The sequence below is a fragment of the Erinaceus europaeus genome, chromosome 14 (genome assembly GCF_950295315.1).
Source record: "Erinaceus europaeus chromosome 14, mEriEur2.1, whole genome shotgun sequence".
NCBI classification, from domain to species: Eukaryota; Metazoa; Chordata; class Mammalia; order Eulipotyphla; family Erinaceidae; genus Erinaceus; species Erinaceus europaeus.
Genome location: NC_080175.1, coordinates 43,403,536 through 43,428,993, shown reverse-complemented (window position 1 = coordinate 43,428,993; position 25,458 = coordinate 43,403,536). Strand labels below are relative to the sequence as shown.

Here is a 25,458-nt window from a genome sequence, read left to right as displayed (position 1 = left end):
TATTGGAAAAGTATACAAATACTGTTAACTGTAAACCCCATCGATTTAATCTCAAGCCTATATTCAGTGCAGGAGCCTGTATAACCTCTGCATCCCTGCAGGTCTGAGCTTGCATGTGTGGTCATAGCTAGAAACGTTCTAGACTGCACCCATTTCCAGGCCCATCTTCCTCGAGTGGTAGAGGATTTTGGCCCAATCTCCCTTCCAAGAATGGGGCTGCCCCTACCATTGTTGATCCACATAGAGGGCAAGGTCCTGTATGGGCCTACAGAGGGGTCCATTATGTTCTTCTTTATATCTTAATGCATCTGCAGACACCAAGTTGCAGATGTTACCATGATGCCAACCTGACTTCCCTGGGCAGACAACCTCACCAATGTACCCTGGAACCTCATCTACCTGGAGCCCTGCCCCACTAAGGAAAGATAGAAACAGGGTGGGCGTATGGATTGATCTGCCAACACCCATGTTCAGCAGAGAAGAAATTACAGAAGCCAGACCTTCTGCACCCCATAATGATCCTGGACCCATGATTCCAGAGAGATAAAGAATACGAAAGCTTCCAGTGGAGGGGATGGGATATGGAACTCTGGTGGTGGGAAATGTGTAGAATCCCACCCCTCTTATCCTATAGTTTGTTGATATTTTCTATTTTTTTTATTTTATAAATCAATTAAATTAAAAAACTGACAATCCAGGAGCAAGAGGCATCTCACCCTGAGAAGCACTTGCCTTCCCATGCAAAGGCACCCAGGTTCAAGCCCTGGCACAATATGGGACCACGAGGAACAGCACTAGGGGAAGCTCCATGGATGTTGGAAAGGGTCATGATGGGTCTCTCTCACTCTCACATGCTATCTCTCAACCTGGGGGGCGAGCGTTGGTGCATCCAGTTAAGTGCACACATTTCCATGCACAAGAACCCAGGCTTAAGTTCCCTCTCCTCACTTGCAGTGAGGAAGCTTCATGAGTGGTGAATCAGGGTTACAGGTGTCTCTCTTTCTCTCCCTTTCTATTTCCCACCCCTCTCAGTTTCTCTCTGTCTTATCCAATAAAGCAGAAAAAAGAAAAAAATGCTAGCATGAGCTCTGGATTTTTAATGCTGACACCAAGCCCCAGTGATAATCCTGGTGGTAATTTTTAAAAAATCATCCTGGAAGCAGCAGAATCATGCAAGAAAGAAGTTAAGGAAGGAAGGGAATAAATGAAAAAGAGAACTGGAAGCTCTTTCTCACAACCCCCCTGCCACCCACATCAAGAACCCCATCCTCACCCACCTACCCCACCTCCTGACCTGCAGCTGCTGTGAGGCCAGTGGTGAATGCAGCTTCCCACTCAGCCCATGGTCCCCAGAAGCCAGCCAGACCCCACCTGTGCCAGTTTTGAGGCTCCAGCCTGGTCCTACCACACACCAGCAAGGGAAAGTACAATCTCAAGCTGACAGGTGAACAGGAGGCACAGAAAGGTTAAGTGGCACAGCCTGAGTCACACAGCCAAGATGGAGCTGGCCCACCGAGTGGGTTGTGGACAGACCTGAGTGTCAGGACCCTCTTCCACAGCAGAGTTGGGGTGGACCCACATTCTTGGGAAGGAGGGTGAGCATGCCACTTTGGGGAGGGGTGAGGCCCCACGGATGTGAGGCCCTGGCTCAGTCCCTGGGCCTTGTGTGTCTGGCCTAAATCTGGGAAACAAGAGCAAAAAAACTGGTGCTCAGGCAGCTCTGCCTGCACATGCCTAGGCCCCCAGCTGTCTAAGTGGATAATTGGAGGCTCATCCTGGAAGACAAGTGGTTGAGAGCCCAGTCCCCAGGGGCCTGAGCCCCTGCTTCTCTGGAGCTGCACAGGGTAGTGGGGGGGATATGCCCCCCAGAGGGGCTGTTTGTCAGCAGTGCTTCTTGCCCCACACCCAGTGGGTATGGAGCCAGGGCCATCATCACCTGATGATGAGCAGGGGCTCAGGCAGGTGGGGTGGCTGGAGCACCTGAACATGTCTCTGTGTGCATATGTGTGCCTGTATACACATGTGAATATGCTTGTTTTACAGTATGTATCCAGTTGTTTCTAATCATCTGTGTGCCCTTGTAAGTGTATGTCTTCCTATGTATGTGTGTTTCTGTGTGCCTATGTGTGTGTGGCAAAGTAACACAGACAGGTGACTATTCACCATGAAGTCATAAGGAGAAAACCACTGACAACAATAGGATCTCAGGGTCCAGCTTCCCACGCCCCCACCCTCGGCACTGTGGTCTCCTGTCCTCTCCCCTCACCCTCCATATGCATCACTCCAGCTCCCAGAGAGGTCCTCTTCACAGCTCCTCCCCCACCCCTGAGCTTCACAGCTCTGCAGAAAGATTGACTAATTTCTGGAAATGCTTCCAGAGAATCACTTCCAGAGAAGACACTCACACACAGTTCTCATCCCTGAGCAGAGCAAAGGCAGGTTGGGTGGTGGGAGACAGTGAAGTGTTGGTCCCCCATAGGATGTAGTGCTGCACCTGACTGGCTGAGGAGCTGGGCAGCCTGCTGTCCCCCAGACTCCCCACCACTGTGGCCCTGGTCCCCCCCACACCAATCTCACTTCCATGTAACAGACTGGTAGGGTGGGGGCAGGGAGGAAAGTCTAAGAGGAGCTCACAAGACACTTCAGGTTTGGGGCAGATGAGAGACCTCACAGGAGTGGCTTCAGGGGGCCATGGAGAGCAGACTACACCAAGACCCAATGCTGGGGAAGGCCAGGGGTGCCAACAGCCACAGGACAGTGGGGTGAGGGGATCCTGTGGAACCCTGGATTCCTCCTAAGATGCCATGGGGGCAGGAAGCCCCAGCATCCTTCCCCAGGAAGCCCCCAGAACCAGCCCAGTGTGTTTGTTCAGCCTCCCCCAAGACAGCCACTGACTGATGGGAAGCCCTGCACACCCCCTCCTTCCAGGATGGTCAGCTATAACCTCCTCAACTAAGGCTGATGACTGGAGGGGAGTGGAGGGAGAGGTGGCCCAGGACCCACTGACACAAGGTTTCATGATCTAGGCATATGTGACCCTCTCCCATCCTGCTTTGTCTCTGAGGAAGGGACCTCCCACCAGGTCCCACTGACCAGCCTCCCCCTCTACCCGTCTCTGGGCCAGCTTCGCACAGCCACTCTTCTCCCTGAAACCCCTGAGGGTCAGCAATATGTGTCACTTTCTGGCTACTGTGCCCCACAAAGCAGGTGCCTACAGGTTCCCAAGTAAGGGTGAGTCGGATCCTTTGAGGTGTGGGGCTGGGGCTGTCAGTGGAGGGGGTGTGGGAGTAAAGGAGCACCCACTATATGAAGGCTAAGTCCTGGGGATGCGGAGCCTCCTTTGGGAGGAAGCCTTGGGTTCTGCCCCATGCTGAGCCCTGGATGCAAAGCAGGGGGTGGGGGTTCAGCCCAGTGATAAGGACACTTGGGACCTTGAGGAGCATATACAGGCTCCTGCTCTGACCAGGGACAAGGGGTTGGGGGACCATAAGTACAATGACAGTCTTGAGACCCTGCCCTCTGCTCTCCATCCACTGTACGCTCCTGAGCCAGATCACACACAAACACACACATACACACACACACACACACTCTCCTACACACACTCTCACACATACATACTCACACACTCTCTTTCTCACACACACACACACACACACATTTCTCTCTCTCTCTCTCTCTCTCTCTCTCTCTCTTTCTTTGTCACACACACATACACACACTCCAGAAGGCTATAGCAGGCACATGACAGCTCCACCCCCCCCCCTAGGGTCCCTCCTCCTTGTCCTTCCCCACTGAGCGCTGCCACCAGTAGAAGCAGGCTTCCTGGGCTGCAGGCTGGGTGGAGGACTGACTGGGACCCACAGCAAGAGCCTCTTGGTGGGGAGGACCCCACCCCCACAGCAAGCCATAGCTACCGACTCACACACCCACCAGAATCACCAACACCACCAGGTGCCACTGGACAGGTGAGAGGGGTGAGGAGCAGGTGGCCAAGGGCATGACCGGAGGGTACAGGCTCCCGAATTATAGAGGGGATGGGTAGGGCTGGCTGGAGGCTGTGTGGGCTATGCGCTGGGAGGTAGCAAGGCAGGGGGCAGTGGAGGGGGTGGGGAGACCCAAGTCCTTCCTCCCCAAAGGTGCTCAGCAGGCATTCCCTGCAGGAAGCGAGGTAGGGGAACCGGCCAGCTGCCCAGGATGCCACCATGCACCCCCAGGCTTTCTCAGACCACTGGCCAGGGTGAGCTAGAGAGCCCCATCCTGTGTCCCCAACCCTGGCAAAGTGGCTACAGCCACTGCCAGGAAGCAGGAGATAGCTGCTGGTCCACACTGACAGCCTGCAGCCATGAGACAGTGTTCCTGGTAGAGCACACACTTCATGCATAAGGATCTGGGTTTGAGCCATACTCTTGGTCACCACATGGAAGCCCCTGTGCCAAGGGGGAGCTTCACAAGCAGTGGATTTGGTGCTGTGATGTTTGTCCTTCTTTCTCTCCCTCCCACTCTGTCTCTGTGTGTGAGTGTGTCTCTCATCTTCTATATGGAAAAAAGAAAACAAACAAAAAGTCCACCAGGAGCAGTGGACTCACAGAGGTGTGATACCCCATCCAAGCCCTAGCTGCAACCAGTCTATCAATCAATTAATACGAAAGTACATAAATAAATAAACAGAGAAAGCCAGCAAAATAAGAGACACTATAATGGTTCTGCAAAAGACTCATGATTAACATAAGAAGGAAGAAGTAGGGGAAGTAATGAGAGAAAGAGAGAGAGAGAGAGCCTGGGGAGACAGTCTAATGTTTCTGCAGACTCTCCCTCTCCCTCTCTGCCTCTCTGCCTTTCCCTCTCCTTGTAAAAGTCAGCCTAGAGTATTGAAGCCCCAGACATGACCAAACCAGACAGCCAGCAGAGACTCACATGCCTGTAGTGGAGTGATGCTCTGTCTTCCCTTTCCTTCTCCCTCTCATGTGAAGCTCTCTGTATATTATGTGAAGCCCAATCGTTCACCTGCCAGCCAGATGCCAACAAGTCTCTCTGTTCCTTCCCCAGAGTCCAGGGCAAGGTGGCCCCACCCAGACACTGGGGAGCACTGCTGACACCCCACCATGCAGGCTGCTGTGCTGGAGCCCCCCAACAGCACAGGCTACCCTTGGCCGAGCTCACCAGGCACCTGCGTGTCCCAGGCCCTGACCACCCACAGCAAGAACGACTCCATTGTGGAAGGGCTGCCAGGCCTATATGTGGCGCTGCCAGTGGTGTACTCAGTCATCTGTGCGCTAGGGCTGACTGGTAACACAGCCGTCATCTATGTGCTCCTGCGGGAGCCCAAGATGCAGACGGTGACTCACGTGTTCATCCTCAACTTGGCGGTGGCCGATGTACTATTCACACTGGTGCTGCCTGTGAGCATCGCAGAGCACCTGCTGCAGCGCTGGCCCTTCGGGGAGCTGCTGTGCAAGCTGGTGCTGGCTGCCGACCACTACAATCTCTTCTCCAGCGCCTACTTCCTTGCTGCCATGAGCGTGGACCGCTACCGCGTGGTGCTAGCCACAGCGCGCTCTCTGCGGGCCCCCCGGGGGCGCACCCTGCGGGCCGCCCGCAGAGCCAGCCGCTGCATCTGGCTGGGTGTCACAGTGCTGGTGCTGCCCTTCTTCGCCTTCGCTGGAGTCTACCGCAACGAGCTGCAGGTGCGCAGCTGCGGGCTGAGCTTCCCACAGCCTGAGCGCGCCTGGTTCCAGGCCAGCCGCATCTACACGCTAGTGCTGGGCTTCGTGCTGCCCATGTGCGCGCTCTGCGGCCTCTACGCGGATCTACTGCGGCGGCTGCACACCCTGCGGCTGCGTTCCGGCGCCAAGGCCCTGGGCAAAGCCCGCAGGAAGGTCACCGCCCTGGTCTTGGCCGTGCTGGCCGTGGGCCTGGTCTGCTGGACGCCCTTCCACCTGGCATCCGTGGTAGCGCTGACCACAGACGTGCCGCAGACGCCGCTGGTCATCGGCATCTCCTACACCATCACTAGCCTCAGCTACGCCAGCTCTTGCCTCAACCCGTTCCTCTACGCCTTCCTGGACTCGGGCTTCCGGAAGAATTTCTGGGCCGCCTTCCGCTGCCAGGGGCCCTGAGCATTCTGGGGAGTCCTGTCCCTGTAGGGGCCAGAGGAGTGCCCCACACACTCACTCATTCATTTGCCCGGCCTACCCATGCCCTCTCCCTGCCCTCTGCACAGCCCCTGTGCTTGGGGATTCAGGGCCTGGCCCCACCCCACCAACATGACCTTGGCACAGCCAAAATCCCAAATGTGCTGACCCACAAAAAGACAGGTGGACAGACGGATGGAAGGATGGACAGCCTTGGGAGGAGAAGGGCATCACCGTCATCACCCTCCCCCATGCCGGTACATTGTAAGCAGAGAACCTCCTTCTTGGGGGGGCTCATCCTGCACCCAAGGCTGCACCCCACATTCAGAACCCCCCCCCAGGATAGAGTCAGGAGGTAGAAGAACAGGGACACTGGGGCCAGGAGAGGTAGGGTCATTACAAAAGCCAAAGGCCAGCCTCCACCCCACCACATGGGGCCATCTCACAACCTGGACATGGGGAAGTTTGGAGGTGACAGGGCCCTGTGTGCTCCCAGACCTGCTGTGCTATGAGGGGGCCATGTCCCTCTGCCAGGACCCCAGTGCACGGTGCACCTATTCCTGTCCCAGGAGTATGGGGGGGGGGCTTGGGCTTTGCTGGCAGGAGCTCCCTGGTGACCCTGGGGTGCTAGCAACTGGAGGCTGTTCTCTGCAGGTCCTAGCTTTGGCCAGGCTTCCCCCATCAGGCTCTGTGCCTGGCACCCCAATCCACTCCCTGCATCTCCCCAGCACCTTCCAGAACCTTCTTGGCCCCCAGTGCCCCAGGATCTGACAGATTTGTGCATTGGGAGTCAACATTCACCCCCTGAGAGGTCCCCCCCAGGTGCATGGGCACTGTCCCCCACCCATCTTGTACTCGAGCTCCTTAGTCACAGGATCCCTGCCTGTCTGTTTTCTGTTCTTGTCTCTCCTCCCTTGATTCAAACAGCCCCCAGTGATCTTCATTGACACTTTGTATTAGTGGCCAACTGCCAGATGATAACATTAAAGCTCCCTGAGTAAACAGATACATGCCAGAGAGGCACCTGGCTAGGATTTGGGCCTTGCCACAAGTGGCCAAACCCTGACACCACATGGGAGGTGCCATAGCACCAGGGGAAACTCTAGGTCTCTGAAGTCTATTTCCCTCTCTCTGGATGAAACAGTTTCCCTGGAGCAGTAAAACTTTGCCTGCAGGAGGCCTCAGCTACACACACACACACACACACACACACACACACTAAAAAACAAACAAATAAGCTTAAGCTTCCGTTGGTGGTGGGCAGTGGATTGTGTTGGACCCTTAAGCATTAGATCCTGTGTTTGATCCCCAGAGATGCTCTGGTTCTCTCCTCCCTTCTCTCTTTCTCTCTAGTAAATAAATATTTAAAATAAACAAGTGAAAACATGAATATGTGTCATCCACAGCTCCTGTGGGAGAGCTTTTGGCTCAGGGTCTCCCAAGGCTATGGCTAAGGCTCCGGTCACCTGAGGGTTGGGTCAAGGCTGGAGGAGGTATTTCCCAGCTAAAGCCTCCAATGCTGCCTGGATGTCCTCACACTGGGTTCCAGCCTACCAGTACAGCCACCCAGAGAGCCAGGAGGGCACCAAGTCCAGCCACACTCCACACTCCATTTATTATTTTTTATTTTATTTATTTATTTATTTATTTTAGCTCCCAGTGACACCCGCGCCTCTTCCAGAAAGAACTGGCTGTTCTGAGGCCCCTCTCCTCCCTGCCTGAAGTCACACCTTCCCATCAGCTTGGCAATTACTGTGACAGTCCTTCTCATCTTGCCTGCTGTTCAGCTGCTCAAGAAGAGAAGTGAGACCACAGAGCCACAGCAGGCTGAGGTGTGAAGGTGGCATGGGGGAACAGAATAAGGGAACCCCAGTCCCCGGGCTGGGGTCTCCCAGTAAGTCCTCAACTTGCCTCTGGCCTCTAGCTCCTAAGGTGGCCCCTGCCCTTAGCAGCCCAGTGGTGGTGGAGGGACAGATGGGTGGGTGCTCCACGTAGGGACTAAGGCAGACCAGGTCCATCCAAGTCTCCCATGCTATCCCCCCATTACAATGAGAGGGGACCCCAGGGATGCCAAGAGGGAGGGGAGGCAGCTCTCACCAGGATCTTGTGAGCCACCCCCACTCCTGTAGGATATCCCACCACCTAGGGTCATCGACCCACTATGATAACCTGAAATGAATAACAAGTGTCCTCAACCACCACCCCCTATCCCACCCCCAGCCAGCTCCAAATCTGTTGGTTACAGTGCCCCTAGTGAGCAAAGCTCAGAGCTGCAGGTGAACCCAGAGCCTCCCAGATTGGCCTGCTGGCCTCCCCCACAGCCTTTACAGAGAGTATGGATCCACCTGTCAATGCCCATGTTCAGCAGGGAAGCAATTACAGAAGCCAGACCTTCAACCTTCTGCATCCCACAATGACCTTGGGTCCATACTCCCAGAGAGTTAAAGAATAGGAAAGCTATCAGGGGAGGGGATGGGATACAGAGTTCTAGTGGTGGGAATTGTGTGAAGCTGTACCCCTCTTATCCTATGGTTTTGTCAATGTTCACTTTTTATAAATAAAAAAATTTTTTTTAAATAAGCCCTTCTAGGGAAGGCTCAGCAAGTGAGGGGCCACACCCAGAGCAGCCAGAGCCTCGGGCAGGTACAGTTCTTGAGGATCAAGGAGGGGCACTGGGAGGCCAATACAGACACATGGAGAGAGGGTGAAGGATGGAGGGTTGGGGGCAACTGGAGCTCGGGCAAGGGTGGGGCTGAAACAGGATGGTGAGGGACTGGAGGAGGCAGAGGGCCTGGGAGCAATGGAACTGCTGTCCTTTGTCCAGGCCTCTGATTTCCTCACCCTGCCCATCCCAGGGCAATCCTGAGCCCTCCAGGCCTGTCTCCTGGACCCCCAAACTGGTCAGCTCTGGACATACAGCCAGTGTACCAGGACAGAGCCACCCACACTGGAGGCTCCCCTACCAAGCCCACAAGGCTTCCCCAGCTCCCGGAGGGGGGGGGGCTAATTTTGTGGCCCATCCTCCCAGACTTTCCCATGATGCACACATATTACCTGCACAAGGACCTAGATCCTGCAGTTGGGGTGCTTCACAGCAATGAAGCAGGGCTGCAAGTGTCTCCCTGTCTCTCACCCTCTTTACCTCCCCTCCCAACTTCTCTCTTTGTCTTGTCAAATAAAAACGGGGGGGGGGGGGAAGGACCACTAGGAGCAGTGGATTTGTAGCACAGTCACTGATCCCTTGTGATAATCCTGGTGGCAAGGAAAAAAGAAAGAAAGAAAGAAAGAAAATAGAAAAGAGCCCCACACACTTTATCATGAGTGAAAGGTACCTCTCCTCAAAGCTGAAATCTTCTGGGATGGGGGTGGGGGGTCCCAACCTAAAGACAGAGCAGTGAGAGACTTTATCCACCCGGAATCACAGTCCCCCCAACACTGATCAGAGATGGCACCCCAATATTACGCTCAGGAATCAGAGCCCTGTTGTGAGGAAAGCCCTGGCGGGCAGGCTGAGTTTATTGGGGCACCTCTTCACCCCCAAGATTAACTACATGCAGAGAAAGTCACACTTGGCACATGCATCATACACAAACACATCACACAGCACAAAGACACGAATGTTTCAGCCTTGGCAAGAGCAGCCTGCCAGCCGTGCAGCCTGCCCTGATTGGCAGTGGATGGCCCAGCCCCCTCCCCTCAAGGGCTCAGAGAAGTCAGTGCAGAGTCCATGCTTTATGCCTGGCAGGCCCACAGACACCTAGCAGGCAGGGGCAGCCAGTTCTATGCTGCAGGGATGTCTTCCAGCTCCTTTGCAAAGAGGGACCTGCTAACTTGATGTCTGCAAGCTGCCCACAACATGGATGGGGGTGGGGGCTGCCCGCCAGACCTGCTTACTAAGCACTCCCAACCAACCTCCGACCAGCTGGGCACTATTTACAGTAAGTCCTGACAGCAGGAATCCCAGGCCTCCCACATAGGTCTCTGGAGATGGATAAATGAGATCGGAGGTACAGAGCACAGCCCACCCTAAAGGCCACCCTGTGGGTCCCAATGGGGTACAGGGTGCCGTGTGCTGCACAACTCTGTTTCCAAGGTAAGTGGGGGGAGGAAGTCGAGAAGGAGGGCACAGAGACCCCTGGAGAGAGTTTGGCAGAATCTGCTTGATATGGAGCAGTCAGGGCCAGGCACAGGGACTGATGCTGGAAGCAGGAAGGTGGCCCAGAGTCAGGGGCCCCTCTTCCCCCTGGGCCAATTGCAGGCACAGTCAAAAATGGGGCAGCATGGAGGCTGGATGAGTCCAGAGCAGCAGCGAGTCCAGTCCCGGGAAAGGCAGCGTCCAGCCCTTGTGGCAGCCCCAGGGGGGCGCTGACCCCTGGCCTACAGGTGCCCAGGGAGCACATATATAGCAGTAAGGGAGAAAGGCCCACCAATTGTGGGCACTTAGACCACGCACGCTCCCTCCACCCGGAAGTCCATGACCCTTCTGCCCTACACCTGGGAGTTGCAGTGCCAGCCTGGCAGCCAATGCCAGGACCCAAGGGCCACATCCCCAAGCCCCCGGAGCCCTAGGGAAGTTGAAGGTCAGCCTAGAGTGCCGTGACCTGTGTGAGCTCCGTGTTGGGTGTGCTGGGGCTCTGCGGGCTGACAGGCCCCAGAGGCAGGTCCACGCCTAGTCACGCGGGCCTGGGCACCGCGTCGGAGGTCTTGCAGGCCAGGGCCACGTCCCTGGCGATGCTGCGCACCCGGTCCGACACGTGGCCGTCGCGGCGCAGAGCAGGCGCGCAGCAGAAGCGGCGGAAGCAAGCCTTGAAGTTCTCATCCAGGAAAGCGTAGAGCACTGGGTTGAGGCAGCTGTTGATGTAGCCTAGCGCAGTGCAGAAGCGCAGGCCCGCCACGGCCGCCTCGCTCTCGGGCTGCGCACCCAGCGCCTGCGCCAGCACGAACACCTGCACGGGCGCCCAGCAACCCACGAACACCGCCACCACCACCAGCACCAGTCGCGTGATGCGCCGCAGGTTGCGGTCCTTCTCCCGCGAGCCGGATAGCAGCCGCACACCCCGCAGCCGGCGGATCATCAGGCTGTAGCACACGGAGATGATGAGCACCGGCACCACGAAGGAGAAGAGGAAGATGCAGATGGCGAACACCGGCCCCCAGTAGTCCTGTGGGCTGGGCATCTCCACCAGGCACTCGATCTCTGCAGGAGAGAGCAGCGCTCAGGAACACCCCCGCTTTCATTTCTTTTCTTTCTCTTTTTAATATTTTATTTTACTTTATTTTATAAAACAGAGAGAACCTGAGAGGGAGGAGGAGGTACCAGTGTGGGAGAGAAACAGAGAAACACCTGCAGACATGCTTCACCTCTCCTGAAGCTTTCCCATTGCTGGTGGGGGATGGGGGATGGGGGCTTGGGACTTGAACCTGGGTCCTTGTACATGGTGATAGGTGCAGTTAACCAAGTGCATCATCACTCACCTCCCCCTCCTTATTTTAATGATAGGAGAGAGAGAAAGAACCAGGCATCACTCTGGTACATGTGCTGCCGGGAATTCAACTCAGGACCTCATCCTTGGAAGTCTAATGCTTTATCCACTGCACCAACTCCTGGACCACAGAGACCTTCTGATTTCTCCCTTCCTTCCCAACCCTCCAGGGTTATCAATGGGGCTTGGTGACAGCACTATTCATCCAGCACTCCCAGGAGGCTTTTTTTTTTTTTCTATTTTCTTATTAAACAGGACAGATTGAAATTGAGAGGAGAGGGAGACATAGAGAGGGAGAGAGATAGAGACACCTGCAGACCTGCTTCACCACTTGTGAAGCTCCCCCTTTCAGGTGGGGATCAGGGGCTTGAACCAGGGTTCTTGTGCATGGTAATGTGTGCACTCAACTGGGTGCACCACTGCCTGACCCTATTTTTTAAAGATTGTATTTATTTAATTATTAATAAAAGAGATAGGAGGAGAGAGAGAACAGCCAGAAGTCCCTCTGCCAGGGACTGAAGTCAGGACCTCATATTTGAAAGTCCAACTTTTTTTTTAAATATTTATTTTATTTATTTATTCCCTTTTGCTGCCCTTGTTGTTTTATTGTTGTAGTCCAACTTTTTTTTAAATTGTCACCAGGTTATCAATTGGATTTGGTGCAGGCACTATGAATCCACTGCTCCTGATGACTATTTTCCTTTTTTTTTTCTTTCTATTTTTATTTGACAGGATAGAGAGAAATTGAGAGGGAAGGGGAGAGAACGAGAAACACCTGCAGTCCTGCTTCACTGCTTGTGAAGCTTCCCCCCCTGCAGTGGGAAGAGGGAGTTTGAACCTGGGTCCTTGCTCATAGTAATGGGTGTGCTCAACCAGGTCTCCAAATGTCTGGCTATCCTGTTACTTACTGATACATTGTCTGCTATTCTATTTCCTCAAGTTACTGAGAAGCTGTGTATAGACCAAAGGAATGCATAGACAGAGGGTGCATGACTACGCTCTGGGGGTCTGGCATCAATTGTCATTATTTGTGTCCTCCTGCAGCAATGCTTCTGGTGTCCCTGTCCTGTGCTCTAATGATGTAATACAGACTTTTGTTAATAAATATTATGAGAAGAGACGGGATGGTGGTGCACCTTGTTGAGCACACATGTTACAATGCACAAGGACCTAGGTTCAAGCACCTGGTCCCCACCTACAGGGGGAAAGCTATGCAAGTGGTGAAGCAGGGCTGCAGGTGATAGGACAGAGAGAAATTGAAAAGGAAAGGGGAGGCTGAGAGGGAGAGAGAAAGAGAGACACCTGCAGGCCTGCTTCCCTGCTTGTGAAGCTTCCTCACAATATTTATTAACAAAGTCTGTATTACATCATTAGAGCACAGGACAGGGACACCAAAAGCCTTGCTGCAGGAGGACACAAAGACAGAGGGCTTTCTCCCTCCCCCTTCTTCTTGATTTCAGGCTATTTCTATCCAATAAATTAATAAAGATTGAATGAGGAAGTGCTGGGCAGTGGTGCACCTGGTGGAGCACACATGTTAGTTACCATGTGTGAGGGCCCAGGTTCAAGTCCCCAGTTCTCACCTGCAGGGAGATGCTTCACAAGCAGTGAAACAGGGCTGCAGGTGTCTCTCTTTCTCTCTCCCTCTCAGCCTCCCCTTTCCTTCTCAATTTCTCTCTGTCCTATCAAAATAAATAAATAAATAAAATGTTTTTAAAAGGAGTGACTATATATATATCATGAAGAGAATCTTTTCAAAGTCACACTCAAAAAACACTGGAGTATCCACTCTCCAGATATGTGTCAGAGTCCTTTCAATCCTGGGGCACATCAAAACCCAGGAACCTGGCCGCAGCCATGTCTACCATACAAGGGTCAGGGCATGAACAGGGAAGGCCTCCCCAAACCAGGAACACAGTCACTCCCCCCCCAAACCAGGGACAGGAGAGCATGGCACTGCAGGAGGACCCCACTGACCTTCGCCCTCCACCTGCGCTGAGCCCATGATGGCCACCGGCACACCCACCACCGAGGCCAGTGCCCAAATGGCCACATTGACAGCCTGTGCTTTGCTGGATGTACGCACGTCCAGGGCACGGATGGGGTGGCAGATGGCCACATAGCGGTCCACACTCATGGCGGTGAGCGTGAAGGTGCTGGTGAACATGTTGTAGTAGTCAATAGCAATCACCGCCTTGCACAGGGCGTTCCCGAATGGCCAGAAGCCGAGGAGCACATCGGTGCCCTGGAAGGGCAGTGTCAGCAGCACCAGCGTGTCTGCCAGGGCCAGGTTGAAGATGTAGATGTTGGTGGCTGTCTTCATCTTGGTGTGCCTGCAGAGAGGACAAGAAGAAGAAGGCTTCATCTGGCCACTCTGGCTGGGCCTGGCATAAAAAGGCAAGGGGGCCCTTCTTCATGGCAGCATGGAGGGACTTCTCTGAACCCCTTGCTAAAACACATGCTCTGTGGCCCAGGAGGTGGTTCAATGGCTAGAGCAGTGGACACTCAACTATGAGGTCTTGAATTCAACCCCCAGCAATGCAGGGGCCAGAGTGAAGCTCTAGTTCATTCTCATTCTCATTCTCTCTCTCTCTCTCTCTCTCTCTCTCTCTCTCCATATATACATAATTTGGGCTGAGGAGATAGCATAATGATTATGCAAAAAATATTTAATGCTTGAGACTCCAAAGGTCCCAGGTTCAACCCAATCCCCCCCCCCATAAGCCAGAGATGAGCAGTGCTCTGGGAAAAAAGTAGAAAAAAAAAGGAGGTGGGGAGGAGAAAGAAAGAAAATAAATAGGTGTAGATAGTATAATGGTTATACAAGAAGACTGCAGGTGTCTCTCTGTCTTCCTCTTCCTTTCTATCTCCCCCACTCTTCTCAATTTCTTTCTATCTCTATCCAATAATAAGTAAATATATATATTTTTTTAAAAAGAAGAAGAAATCATCTCCTTTCCTCATCTTGGATGGAACTTGAGGACATCATATTAAGTGAGATAAGCCAAAAAGAAAATGACAAGTACCAAATGACCTTACTTAAGGGGGGACTTGAGAAATAAGGACTGCCAACAACAGATGAGCGGCTGAGCAAGCTGTGGCCTATACACACAATGGAATACTACTCAGCCGTAAAAATGGTGACTTCAGCATTTTCAGTCAATCTTGGATGGACCTTGAAAAAATCATGTTGAGTGAAATAAGTCAGAAACAGAAGGATGAATACGGGATGATCTCACTCTCAGGCCGAAGTTGAAAAACAAGATCAGAAAAGAAAACACAAGTCGAACCTGAACTGGAATTGGCCAAAGACTCTGGGGTGGGTGGATGGGAAGAGTACAGGTCCAAAAAGGATGACAGAGGACCTAGTGGGGGTTGTATTGTTATATGGAAAACTGGGGAATGTTATGCATGTACAAACTATTGTATTTACTGTCGAATGTAAAACATTAATTCCCCAGTAAAGAAATTTAAAAAAAGAAAAGAAAAGAAATAAGAACTGAGAGTCGGGCAGTAGCGCAGTGGGTTAAGCACAGGTGGTGCCAAACTCAAGGACCAGTGTAAGGATCTCGGTTCAAGCCCCTGGCTCCCCACCTGCAGGGGAGTTGCTTCAAAAGCGGTGAAACAGGTCTGCAGGTGTCTATCTTTCTCTCCCCTTATCTGTCTTCCCCTCCTCTCTCCTCTTTGTCCTATCCAACAACAACGACATCAATAACAACAATAATAATAACTACAACAATAAAACAAGGGCAACAAAAGGGAGTAGATAAATATTTTTAAATTAAAAAAAAAAATGAAAGAAAGAAGGACTGAGGAGTCAGGCAGTAGCACAGCGGGTTAAGCACACATGGCACAAAGCGCAAGGACCAGAGTAAGGATCCCGGTTTGAGCCCCCAGCTCCCCACCTGCAAGGGAGTCACTTCACAGGTGGTGAAGCAGGTCTGCAGGTGTCTGTCTTTCTCTCCCCCTCTCTGTCTTCCCCTCCTCTCTCAATTTCTCCCTGTCCTATTCAACAACAACAGTCATGACAACAATAACAACTACAACAAGTGCAACAACAAGGGCAACAAAATGAGGAAATGGCCTCCAGGGGCAGTGGATTCGTAGTGCAGGTACCAAGCCCCAGCAATAACTCTGGAGGCAAAAGAAAGAGAGAGAGAGAGAGAGAGAGAGAGAGAGAGAGAGTGAGAGAAAGAAAGAAAGAAAGAAAGAAAGAAAGAAAGAAAGAAAGAAAGAAAGAAAGGGGAGTTGGGCGGTGACACAGCAGGTTAAGTGCATGTGACGCAAAGCACAAGGACCGGCGTAAGGATCCCGGTTCGAGCCCCCCGGCTCCCCACCTGCAGGGGTGTCGCTTCACAAGCGGTGAAGCAGGTCTGCAGGTGTCTATCTTTCTCTCCCCCTCTCTGTCTTCCCCTCCTCTCTCCATTTCTCTCTGTCCTATCCAACAACAACGACATCAATAACCACAACAAGGGCAGCAAAAGGGAAAATAAATAAATATTTAAAAAAAATTTAAGGGTCAGGTGGTGACGCACGTGGTTAAGTGCACACATTACAGTGCACAAGGATCCGGGTTCAAGTCCCTGGCCCCCACCTGCAGGGGGAAAGCTTCACAAGTGGTGAAGCAGGTCTGCAGGTGTCTCTCTGTCTCTCTTCCTCACTATATCCCCTCCCCTCACAGTTTCTCTCTGTCTCTATTCAAAATCAATAAATAAAGATTAAAAATTTTTTTTTAATTTTTAAAAAAAGAAAGATAGATAGATAGATAGATAGATAGATAGATAGATAGAAGGAAAGAAAGACTGAGAGGGAAAACACAAAGTGAAACCTGGACTGGTTGTGGTATATTTCACCAAAGCAAAGGACTCTGGGGAGACAGGAAGGGGTGAAGAGAACCTTAGGGCCCTGGTGCAGGATGATGATGGAAAGGACCTAAGTTGAGGGTGAGAATGTTCTACTGAGAACTTTCATGGGAAGATGAGAGATTGTGCCCATGTGTTAACAAATGTACTGCAAAACATTAAGCACTCCCAATAAAAATGAAAATTAATTAAATGCAGGCTCCTGGGCCAGTGGAAGGCATGGAACCTGGGTTGAGCTTGTTAAAACAAGTTCAAGTATTTCTGCCACATGAGAAGAGTTCAGACCCTACAACCTGGCCTGTTTCATAACTGGGGCATGTGGGGCAACCTGACTGTGAGGGAGCTGATAGGGGTAGACTCCTAAGAGAAAGAACCTTTCTTCCTTCCTTTCTTTCCCCACTTTATTAGAAGATCACAGTAGTTGATGACACATAGGTATAACCCGTCATCTCTCCATTACAGGTGTCTATAGGACACTCTCTCCCCCAACCTAGGTCCTTTTCCACCATTATACACTAGGGTCCTAGAGCACCTCCATCCCACTCTTTCCCTCCTTCCCCAGGCTCCTTTGCTTTACTGCAATAGTCCTCCTTCCTTTCAAGTCTCCCCCGAGAACCATTACTCATTAAAATACCGTGCCTACAACTGCCAGCGTTTTCCACACTCCAGAGTTGAAAGAGCACAGAGGAAGGGGCTGGGTGGTGGCGCACCTGGTTGAGTTGTGTTACATATGTTACACATATGTTACAATGTGGGGTTCGAGTCCCCAGTTCCCACCTGCAGGACAAAAGCTTCACAAGTGGTGAAGTAGTGCTGCAGGTGTCTCTCTTCCTCTCTACCCCCCTTCCCTCTTGATTTCTGGCTTTCTCTATCCAATAAATAAATATAGATCATAAAAAATTAAAAAGAAAGAAAGAGCACAGGGAAGACATTCTGGCTCATTCTCTACAGTCAAGACCAGAAATAGTGGCAGGGATGGGAGGGGTGCTGACAGCATCTGAGCTGGCCATGTCTGAGCCACTGGAACAGTTCTGGGAAAGTTGTGGATGACAGTTAATCAATATCTCTTGAATAGTTGTGACAATAGTGGTGGTGGTGGAGGTGATGGAACTAACGGTGAGGTGGTAGTGGTGGTGATAATGGTAGAAGAGGTGATGAAAGATGTGGTGGTAGTGGAGGAGGTGATGATGGAGGTGGTAGTGATAAAGGTGGGGATTATGAAGGTGATCATGATGGAGGTGATGGGGATGGCGATGGTGAGGTAATGGTGATTATAGCAATGGAAGTGATTCCTGTGGTGGTGTGGATGGAGGTGGTAGTGCTTATGGTGGTGGTGATAGGAATGATGAGGGCAGTGACAGCACTTAGATGCCAGAGTTCCATGCCAACTATGCTGCCCTCATGGAACTTTTCTCTTACAGATGGATGAAGAATGAGCACATGGAAGAGACCTGTGCGAGCCGTGTGCAGAATGAAATCATATACATGTGACAATGACTGCACTTTAAAGCATCAACCCCCTCACCAAAAAAGCTTTAAAAAATTTAATATCCCTTGGGGGCAAAAAAAAGATAGTATAATGGTTATACAAAAAGACTCTCATGCCTGAGGCTCCAAAGTCTCAGGTTCATCCCCCCACACACACACCACCATAATCAGAGTTGATCAGTGCTCTGGTAAAAACGGGAGACACACAGAGAGAGAGAGAGAGAGAGAGAGAATCTATCTGAAATAGAGGGAGAGAGAGAAAGAGAGAAAGTGGACCCAGGAGCGATGAAGTCACATAAGCAGCAAGCTATTTTACATTTGTGCAGCCAAAAATAAATAAGAGGAGGGGAAAAAAGGAAAAAAAGAGCTAAGTCATCAAAAAGCATGGAGGGACCTGGCCACAGACTAAGGCAGCCTGGAAAGGCAAGTGATGGCAAGGCTCCAGCCCCATGGCCTTTTGCAAAAAGGCAAAACCAGAGACCCAGTGAAAAGGTGCTGGGCAGGGAGAGGTGAGTGAGCTCAGGGGATTTTAGGATGGTGACACACTCTGTGTGACACAGCAAGGGTGGACACAGAATCTGTCATAAGTGAGGCTCTGAGGGAGTGAGGCTCCAAGCTTCTGTGGGTCCAGCTCTGCTTAGATACACTGTTCCCGTGGAAACCCCACAGCTGGTGGGGGCAGTGGCTGTGTGAGGACTCTCTGTACCTCTCAACCTAGAGCTGCTTTTAAAATACTTCATTTTATAAAGAAGAGCAGGAGGCAATGCAGAGAACTCTCACCAGATAGGCTGCCTGCAATGCTCCTAGCGATGCACTGGACCAGGTTCAAATCCTGGCACCATATGGGAGATGTCACGGCACCAGAAGAAGTTCTTGTGCTCTCACTATCTGACTATATATGAATGGGAAAAAAAGTAGCCCAAAGCAGTGAGATCACACGTGTGGGGCCCTGGCTATGCAATAAATAATAGCTAAATAATACGAAAATAGGGGAGTCGGGCTGTAGCACAGCGGGTTAAGCGCAGGTGGCGCAAAGCACAAGGACCGGCATAAGGATCCCGGTTCGAACCCCGGCTCCCCACCCGCAGGGGAGTCGCTTCACAGTCGGTGAAGCAGGTCTGCAGGTGTCTATCTTTCCCTCTCTGTCTTCCCCTCCTCTCTCCATTTCTCTCTGACCTATCCAACAACGACAACAATAATAATAACTACAACAATAAAACAACAAGGGCAACAAAAGGGAATAAATAAATTAAATAAAATATTAATTTAAAAAATAATAATAATAAAATAAATAATACAAAAATAAAAATTGGGACCAGCAGGAGGTTCATCCGGTAGAGCTCACATGTTACCATCCCCTCAAGGACCTGGGTTCAAGCTGCTGGGAAACCTCATGGGAACACAGGAAGTGGGGCAAGCTTCACAAGCAGGGGAGTGGTGCTGTGGTGCCTCTCCTTTCTCCTTCTCCATCTCACTCCTTTTCTGTTTCTCACTCTATACATAGAAGAATGAAAAGAAAAAGAAATAAAATGGCCACAGAGCAAAAAGTCATGCAGGCAGTGGGCTTCTGTGATAAGCCTGGTGTCAAAAAAAAAATAGGAAGGAAGAGGAAAAATAAGGGGTTGGGTGGTGGCACACTTGGTTAACACACATGTTACAATGCATAATGACCCAGGTTCAAACCCCAGTCCCCACCTGCCGGGAGAAAGCTTTGCAAGTGGTGAAGCAAGGCTGCAGTTATCTCTCTATCTCCCTATTCCCTCTCAATTTCTGACTGTCTCTATCCAATAAATATATAAAGATAATTTAAAAAAGAAAAAATAATAAGAGTCAAGGAGACAGCATCATGTGTCTGCAAAAGACTCTTGCCAAAGGCTCTGAGATGCCAGGTTCAGTCCCCAGCACCACCACCAGCCAGAGCTGAGCAGCACTATGGCTTATAAAAACAAAATTTTTTTGATTAAAATAAAATAAAGGAGTGGGGGAAACTGCATAATGGTTCTACAAAAAGATGCTCAGGGGAGTCGGGCTATAGCGCAGTGGGTTAAGCGCAGGTGGCGCAAAGCACAAGGACCAGCATAAGGATCCCGGTTCTAACCCCGGCTCCCCACCTGCAGGGGAGTCGCTTCACAGGCAGTGAAGCAGGTCTGCATGTGTCTATCTTTCTCTCCTCCTCTCTATCTTCCCCTCCCTCTCTCCATTTCTCTCTGTCCTATCCAACAACGACAACAATAATAACTACAACAATAAAACAACAAGGGCAACAAAAGGGAATAAATAAATACAATAAATATTAAAAAAAAAAAAAAAAGATGCTCAGGAGCCAGCCAGATCCATGTCTGCTTCAGCCCAGCATGATAGTCCATGTGCCCTCCCACTGGGATATACAGCCAGTACACTTGTGCTCATGTGTGCAAGGCTGTGTGCTCATACCTGTGTGCACATGCCCCTACACGTTTTCAACATGCACACAAATACACAGGCCAGCTTCCTTCCTTGGCAAGTGGAGAAGGCATAAACCTGAGGGCAGCTTGGGCGTTTAAAAGATAGGATGAAGGGTGCAGGGTCAAACCCCAGGACCTGCACTGCCTCTACTGCCCTAAGCCTGCCCAAGCTCTGCCCTCAAAGACTCACTTTATGCCTGGGGAGACACACTCAGGCTTAAGTTGTTGTTGTTGTTTTATAAAAATTTTTCCCTCAGGGAGTCGGGCTGTAGCGCAGCGGGTTAAGCGTAGGTGGCGCAAAGCACAAGGACCGGCATAAGGATCCCGGTTCAAACCCCGGCTCCCCACCTGCAGGGGAGTCGCTTCACAGGTGGTGAAGCAGGTCTGCAGGTGTCTATCTTTCTCTCCTCCTCTCTGTCTTCCCCTCCTCTCTCCATTTCTCTCTGTCCTATCCAACAACGACAACAACAATAATAACTACAACAATAAAACAGCAAGGGCAACAAAAGAGAATAAATAAATAAAATAAATATTTTTAAAAAATTTTCCCTCAAAACCTAGATATAGAACAGGTCCCATGAGATAGGGCTTGTGTACAAATGTATCCATAGATGGGAGAAAATATATACCTTAAAGCAAAAGTACACAATAGTTTTCAGTGAGTCAATAAATGCAGCAAGCAAGTAGAAAGACCTAAAAAAAGACACCATAAAATACCTAATCAAGGGGGTCAGGCGGTAGTGCAGCGGGTTAAGCACACATGGCACAAAGTGCAATGACCAGTGCAGGGATCCCGGTTCGAGCCCCTGGCTCCCCACCTGCATGGGAGTCGCTTCACAGGTGGTGAATCAGGTCTGCAAGTGTCTATCTTTCTCTCCTCCTCTCTGTCTTCCCCTCCCTTCTCCATTTCTCTCTGTCCTATCCAACGACAGCAGCAACAACAACAATAATAATAATAACCACAACAATGATTTAAAAAAAAGGGCAACAAAAGGGGGGGGAAGTGGTCTCCAGGAGCAGTGGATTTGTAGCGCAGGCACCAAGCCCCGGCAATAAACCTGGAGGCAAAAAAAAAAAAAAATTAAAAAAAAAAACCTAATCAAATAGTTTCTACCTAGAACTAGACACCTCCTCACCTACTTCCTATTTCACTTCCCTCAATCACTCCAAAACTAACCTTGTCAGACAAAGTAAGGACTACAAAAGCTGGATAAGGGCAAGAGACCGGCATACTTTTAATGATGACTCTTTGGTCACTACCAGGCCACCCCATCACCTGGGGCCCTAGTCAGGGAGTCCTGGGATTCCCACACAGACATGATGGACCTAGACCTCTAACAGATCCTTCTCTCTATCACTGGTCATCTCCATCAGGAACAACATAATGGACCCCTTTGTGGGCCCTTACAGGACCTTGCCCTCAATGTGGATCAACAATGGTAGGAACTGTTCCAATCTCCGAAGGGAGGGTGGGCAACATACTCTATCACTTGAGGAAGATGGGTCCTGAAATTAGTGCAGCCTGGAATGTTCCTAGCTGTGACCACAGAATGTGAGCTCAGACCTACTGGGATGCAGAGGTTACATAGGCTCCTGTGCTGAATATGGACCTCTGATCAAATCAATGGGGTTTATGGTTAAATATATATATTTTTTTTTCTTCAGGGTTATTTCTGGGGCTTGGTGCCTGCACTGCGAATCCATTGCTCCTGGAGGTCATTTTTCCGTTTTGTTCCCCTTGTTGTCACCCTTGTTGTTGTTGTCATTTTTATTGTTATTGCTGTAGTTGTTGCTGGATAGGGCAGAAAGAAATCGAGAGAGGAGGGGAAGGCAGAGAGGGAGAGAGAAAGAGAGATACCTGCAGACCTGTTTCACCACCTATGAAACAACCCCCCTGCAGGTGGGGAGCCAAGGGCTTGAGCAAGATCCCTACACCGATCCTTGCGCTTTGCGCCATGTGCGTTTAACGCACTGCGCTACCGCTCAGCCCCACAGTTAACAATATTTATATACTTTTCCTACATTTGGAATATACTCTCTTCCCTGATCCAGCTTTCTTATTTTTTTAATATTTATTTTATTTTACTTATTTATTTTCCCTTTTTTGTTGCCCTTGTTTTATTGTTGTAGTTACTAATGTCATAGTTGTTGGATAGGACAGAGAGAAATGGAGAGGGGAGGGGGAGAGAAAGATAGACACCTGCAGACCTGCTTCACTGCTTATGAAGCAACTCCCCTGCAGTTGGGGATCTGGGGGCTCAAACCAGGATCCTTTAGCCAGTTCTTGCTCTTCGCACCACATGCGCTTAACCCGCTGCACTACCACCCGACTCCCCCTGATCCAGCTTTCTAGTCATTTTTCTAACTATGACACCATCTCCCCAGACAATACCTTGGGTCCAACTGCATGTTAACTGTTAGACTCAGGCAAAATCTAGTAAAGTCATGAGCCCCTTGGAATATACCTAAGATAGACCTACTAGATTTTTCCAAAATGGAGACCCCAAAATCTACATCTGCAATATTTTTGTCTTTAGGTTCATGATTAGTCAACAACTTGTTCTGCTTTATATCTTAACTCTTTTTCATCTATCTGGTTCCAGATGCTACCATGATGCCAGCCTGACTTCCCTGGGCAGACAACCTCACCAATGTGTCCTGGAACCCTGCCTCCCCAGATCTCTGCCCCACTAGGGAAAGAGAGAGACAGGCTGGGAGTGTGGATCAACTTGCCAACACCCATGTTCAGTGGGGAAGCAATTACAGAAGCCAGACCTTCCACATTCTGCACCCCATAATGATCCTGGGTCCATACTCCCAGAGAGATAAAGAACAGGAAAGCTTTCAAGGGAAGGGATGGGATACAGAGTTCTGGTGGTGGAAATTGTGTAGAACTGTACCCCTCTTATCCTCTGGTCTTGTCAATAAGTAAATAAAAAATGTTAAAAATCTATTTTTTATTTATTTTAATGAGAGATACAGAGAAGAGAGAGAGAAACATCAGAGCACTGCTCAGCTCTGGCTTATGATGGTGCTGGGGATTGAACTTGAGATCTCAGAACCTTAGGCATGAGAGTCTTCCTGCATAACTATTTCCCTAGCCCTCAAAATTCTTTAGACACTGTTTCCCAGCTGAGGGGCCATGTGCTCCCTCTGGTCTGAAGAGACGGGGCCAGTCACTCCCCTGGCCTGGACACCCTGTCCTTCCACCTGAGCCACCCCCATCTTCCACCTGGGTGGGGTTCCTTGCAAACCCCCACTGTCCCCTCACTGTGTACACACTATTCCCACACTGTTCCCTCACCAACCCTACACTGTCTCCAATGTCTCCTCACTATCTATACTACTCCCTCACTGTCCCCACACTGTTCTCTCACTGTCCCCTCTTCATCCTCATGCTATCCACACTGTCCCCACACTGTCTATAATGTCCCCTCACCATACGCTCACTGCCCCTCACTGCCCCCCACCCCCATCCTGCCTCCTCTAATGTTCCTCCCCAACAACCTGCCCCCCCCACACACACACACAGTGTTTTCAGCACCAAGAGACACAGGACCCACACAGTGGAGCCCAGGAGCAGGGCTGAAGGGACCCCCTGGCAGAACCTGTTCCCATGGGTGGCTTTGGGGGCCTGGAGTTCTCAGCCTCCACAGAACCTCCTCTGTCAGAGTCAGCCTGTACCCTCCCTCCCTCCCCGGACAGGTCCCTGAACACAGGGAGGCTAAGCAGTTGGGGTTGGGGGCTGCTGGGCCCCCACAGCCCATGCCTCAGTTTCCCTTCTGCAGCTATAGGGCACAGCCTACCTAAGGATGACGTACATGACGAGGCAGTTCCCCAGCAGCCCCCCAATGCACACAGCCAGGTAGAGCACCACGATGGTAACCTTGAGCCCCAGGGGCAGGAAAGCGCTGTGGCTGTCGTTGAGGGGGGGCAGGCTGTGGTTGGCACCCAGCAGGGACAGATTGCCCTGCAGATGGCTGTCATACAGGTCCTCCCAGAAGGGCACTGGCAGTAGAGACTCCATGCTGGCCACGGGGACCTGGGAGACACAGAACACGTGACAGAGAGGCCCTGAGCCAGAGCAGCCCCCCCACCCAAGGCACACAAGGCCACAAGCACACACACACGTGCACAGGGCACATGCATACAACGAACACAGACAGGTGTGCAGGCTGCAACACACAGAGACACACATGCAGGTGGGGGCATCCTGTGTGGGCAGCAGCTCACACCATCCTGTGTCTACCCTGGGGGCTACAGATGCAGGCACATGTGTACACACATGGACACGGCACATGCAAGCACAAAGGGGACAGGGACCGATAGAAATGTTTACACAGGGAACACAGGATGACCAAACTAGGAGCCCCCCTCCCAGGGTGGTCCAGGTCACCTCCACATGTGGCCCAGAGGCAAGACCTTACCTGGGGAGCTGGAGGCAGCGCCCCTCACCCTGGCTGCTGGTGGTACACAGAGCCCGCTCCCCACCCAGCACCTGCCAGAGGGGCTGGAGGGGCTGTGCTGCGGTTTCAAGGAGAAAGAAGAGGAGGAGGAGGAGGAGGAGGAGGAGAGAGCGGTGGCAGCTGCTCCTTCTCAGCAGACACCAGACCAGACTGCAGCCGCTCAGAGCAGAGCTGGGAGGGGGAGGAGGCTGCGGCTCCTGAGGGGAGGGGCCTGCAGCGGGAGGAGGGGGCCACGGAGAGAGACAACTCCCTCCCAGGGCCACCAGGCCTCACAGCAGCCAGGCACAGACCTCAGGATGTACTCTGGGATAAAGGACAGAGGCAAGCTCACAGCCACGGGTCAGGCACAGATGACACCAGGAGCTGGGGCCAAACAATCACATGAGGACATACAGGAAGGCACCAGCCCAGCTCCAAGAGCTACTTCAGCCAGTAGAGCTCCAGACTGGCCTGCCTGAGGTTCCTGGTTTGAACCTAGATGTTGCATATAACAGAGCAGGGCTCTGGTTCCCCTCACCAGTATAATAAAGAAAATTTTTTTTCCACTTGGGTTATCACTGGGGTTCAGTGCTTGCTACAAA

The 25,458-nt window shown here is 51.4% G+C and overlaps 2 protein-coding genes across 4 annotated transcripts; one reads left to right on the top strand and one right to left on the bottom strand.

Annotated features, from left to right (window-relative positions):
• The first annotated feature begins 5,105 nt into the window (after window positions 1-5,105).
• Window positions 5,106-6,119, top strand: NPBWR2 (neuropeptides B and W receptor 2). The gene has a single exon (XM_007524490.1). The coding sequence runs from the start codon at window positions 5,106-5,108 to the stop codon at window positions 6,117-6,119; it is 1,014 nt and encodes a 337-aa protein (XP_007524552.1).
• A 3,498-nt stretch (window positions 6,120-9,617) lies between these two features.
• Window positions 9,618-25,142, bottom strand: OPRL1 (opioid related nociceptin receptor 1). 3 transcript variants are annotated; one of them, XM_016188748.2, is made up of 4 exons: window positions 24,839-24,912; window positions 24,218-24,453; window positions 13,595-13,950; window positions 9,618-11,331 (listed from the first exon to the last, which is right to left on the bottom strand). In XM_016188748.2, exons 2-4 carry the CDS (start codon window positions 24,436-24,438, stop codon window positions 10,808-10,810), a joined length of 1,101 nt encoding a protein of 366 aa, XP_016044234.1. In that variant the 5' UTR covers window positions 24,439-24,453; window positions 24,839-24,912; the 3' UTR covers window positions 9,618-10,807. The 3 variants fall into 3 exon arrangements, with proteins under 3 accessions (XP_016044234.1, XP_016044235.1, XP_016044236.1); XM_016188749.2 differs by having other exon boundaries at window positions 24,233-24,453; XM_016188750.2 differs by lacking the exon at window positions 24,218-24,453 and having other exon boundaries at window positions 24,839-25,142.
• Between the last annotated feature and the right edge of the window lie 316 nt (window positions 25,143-25,458).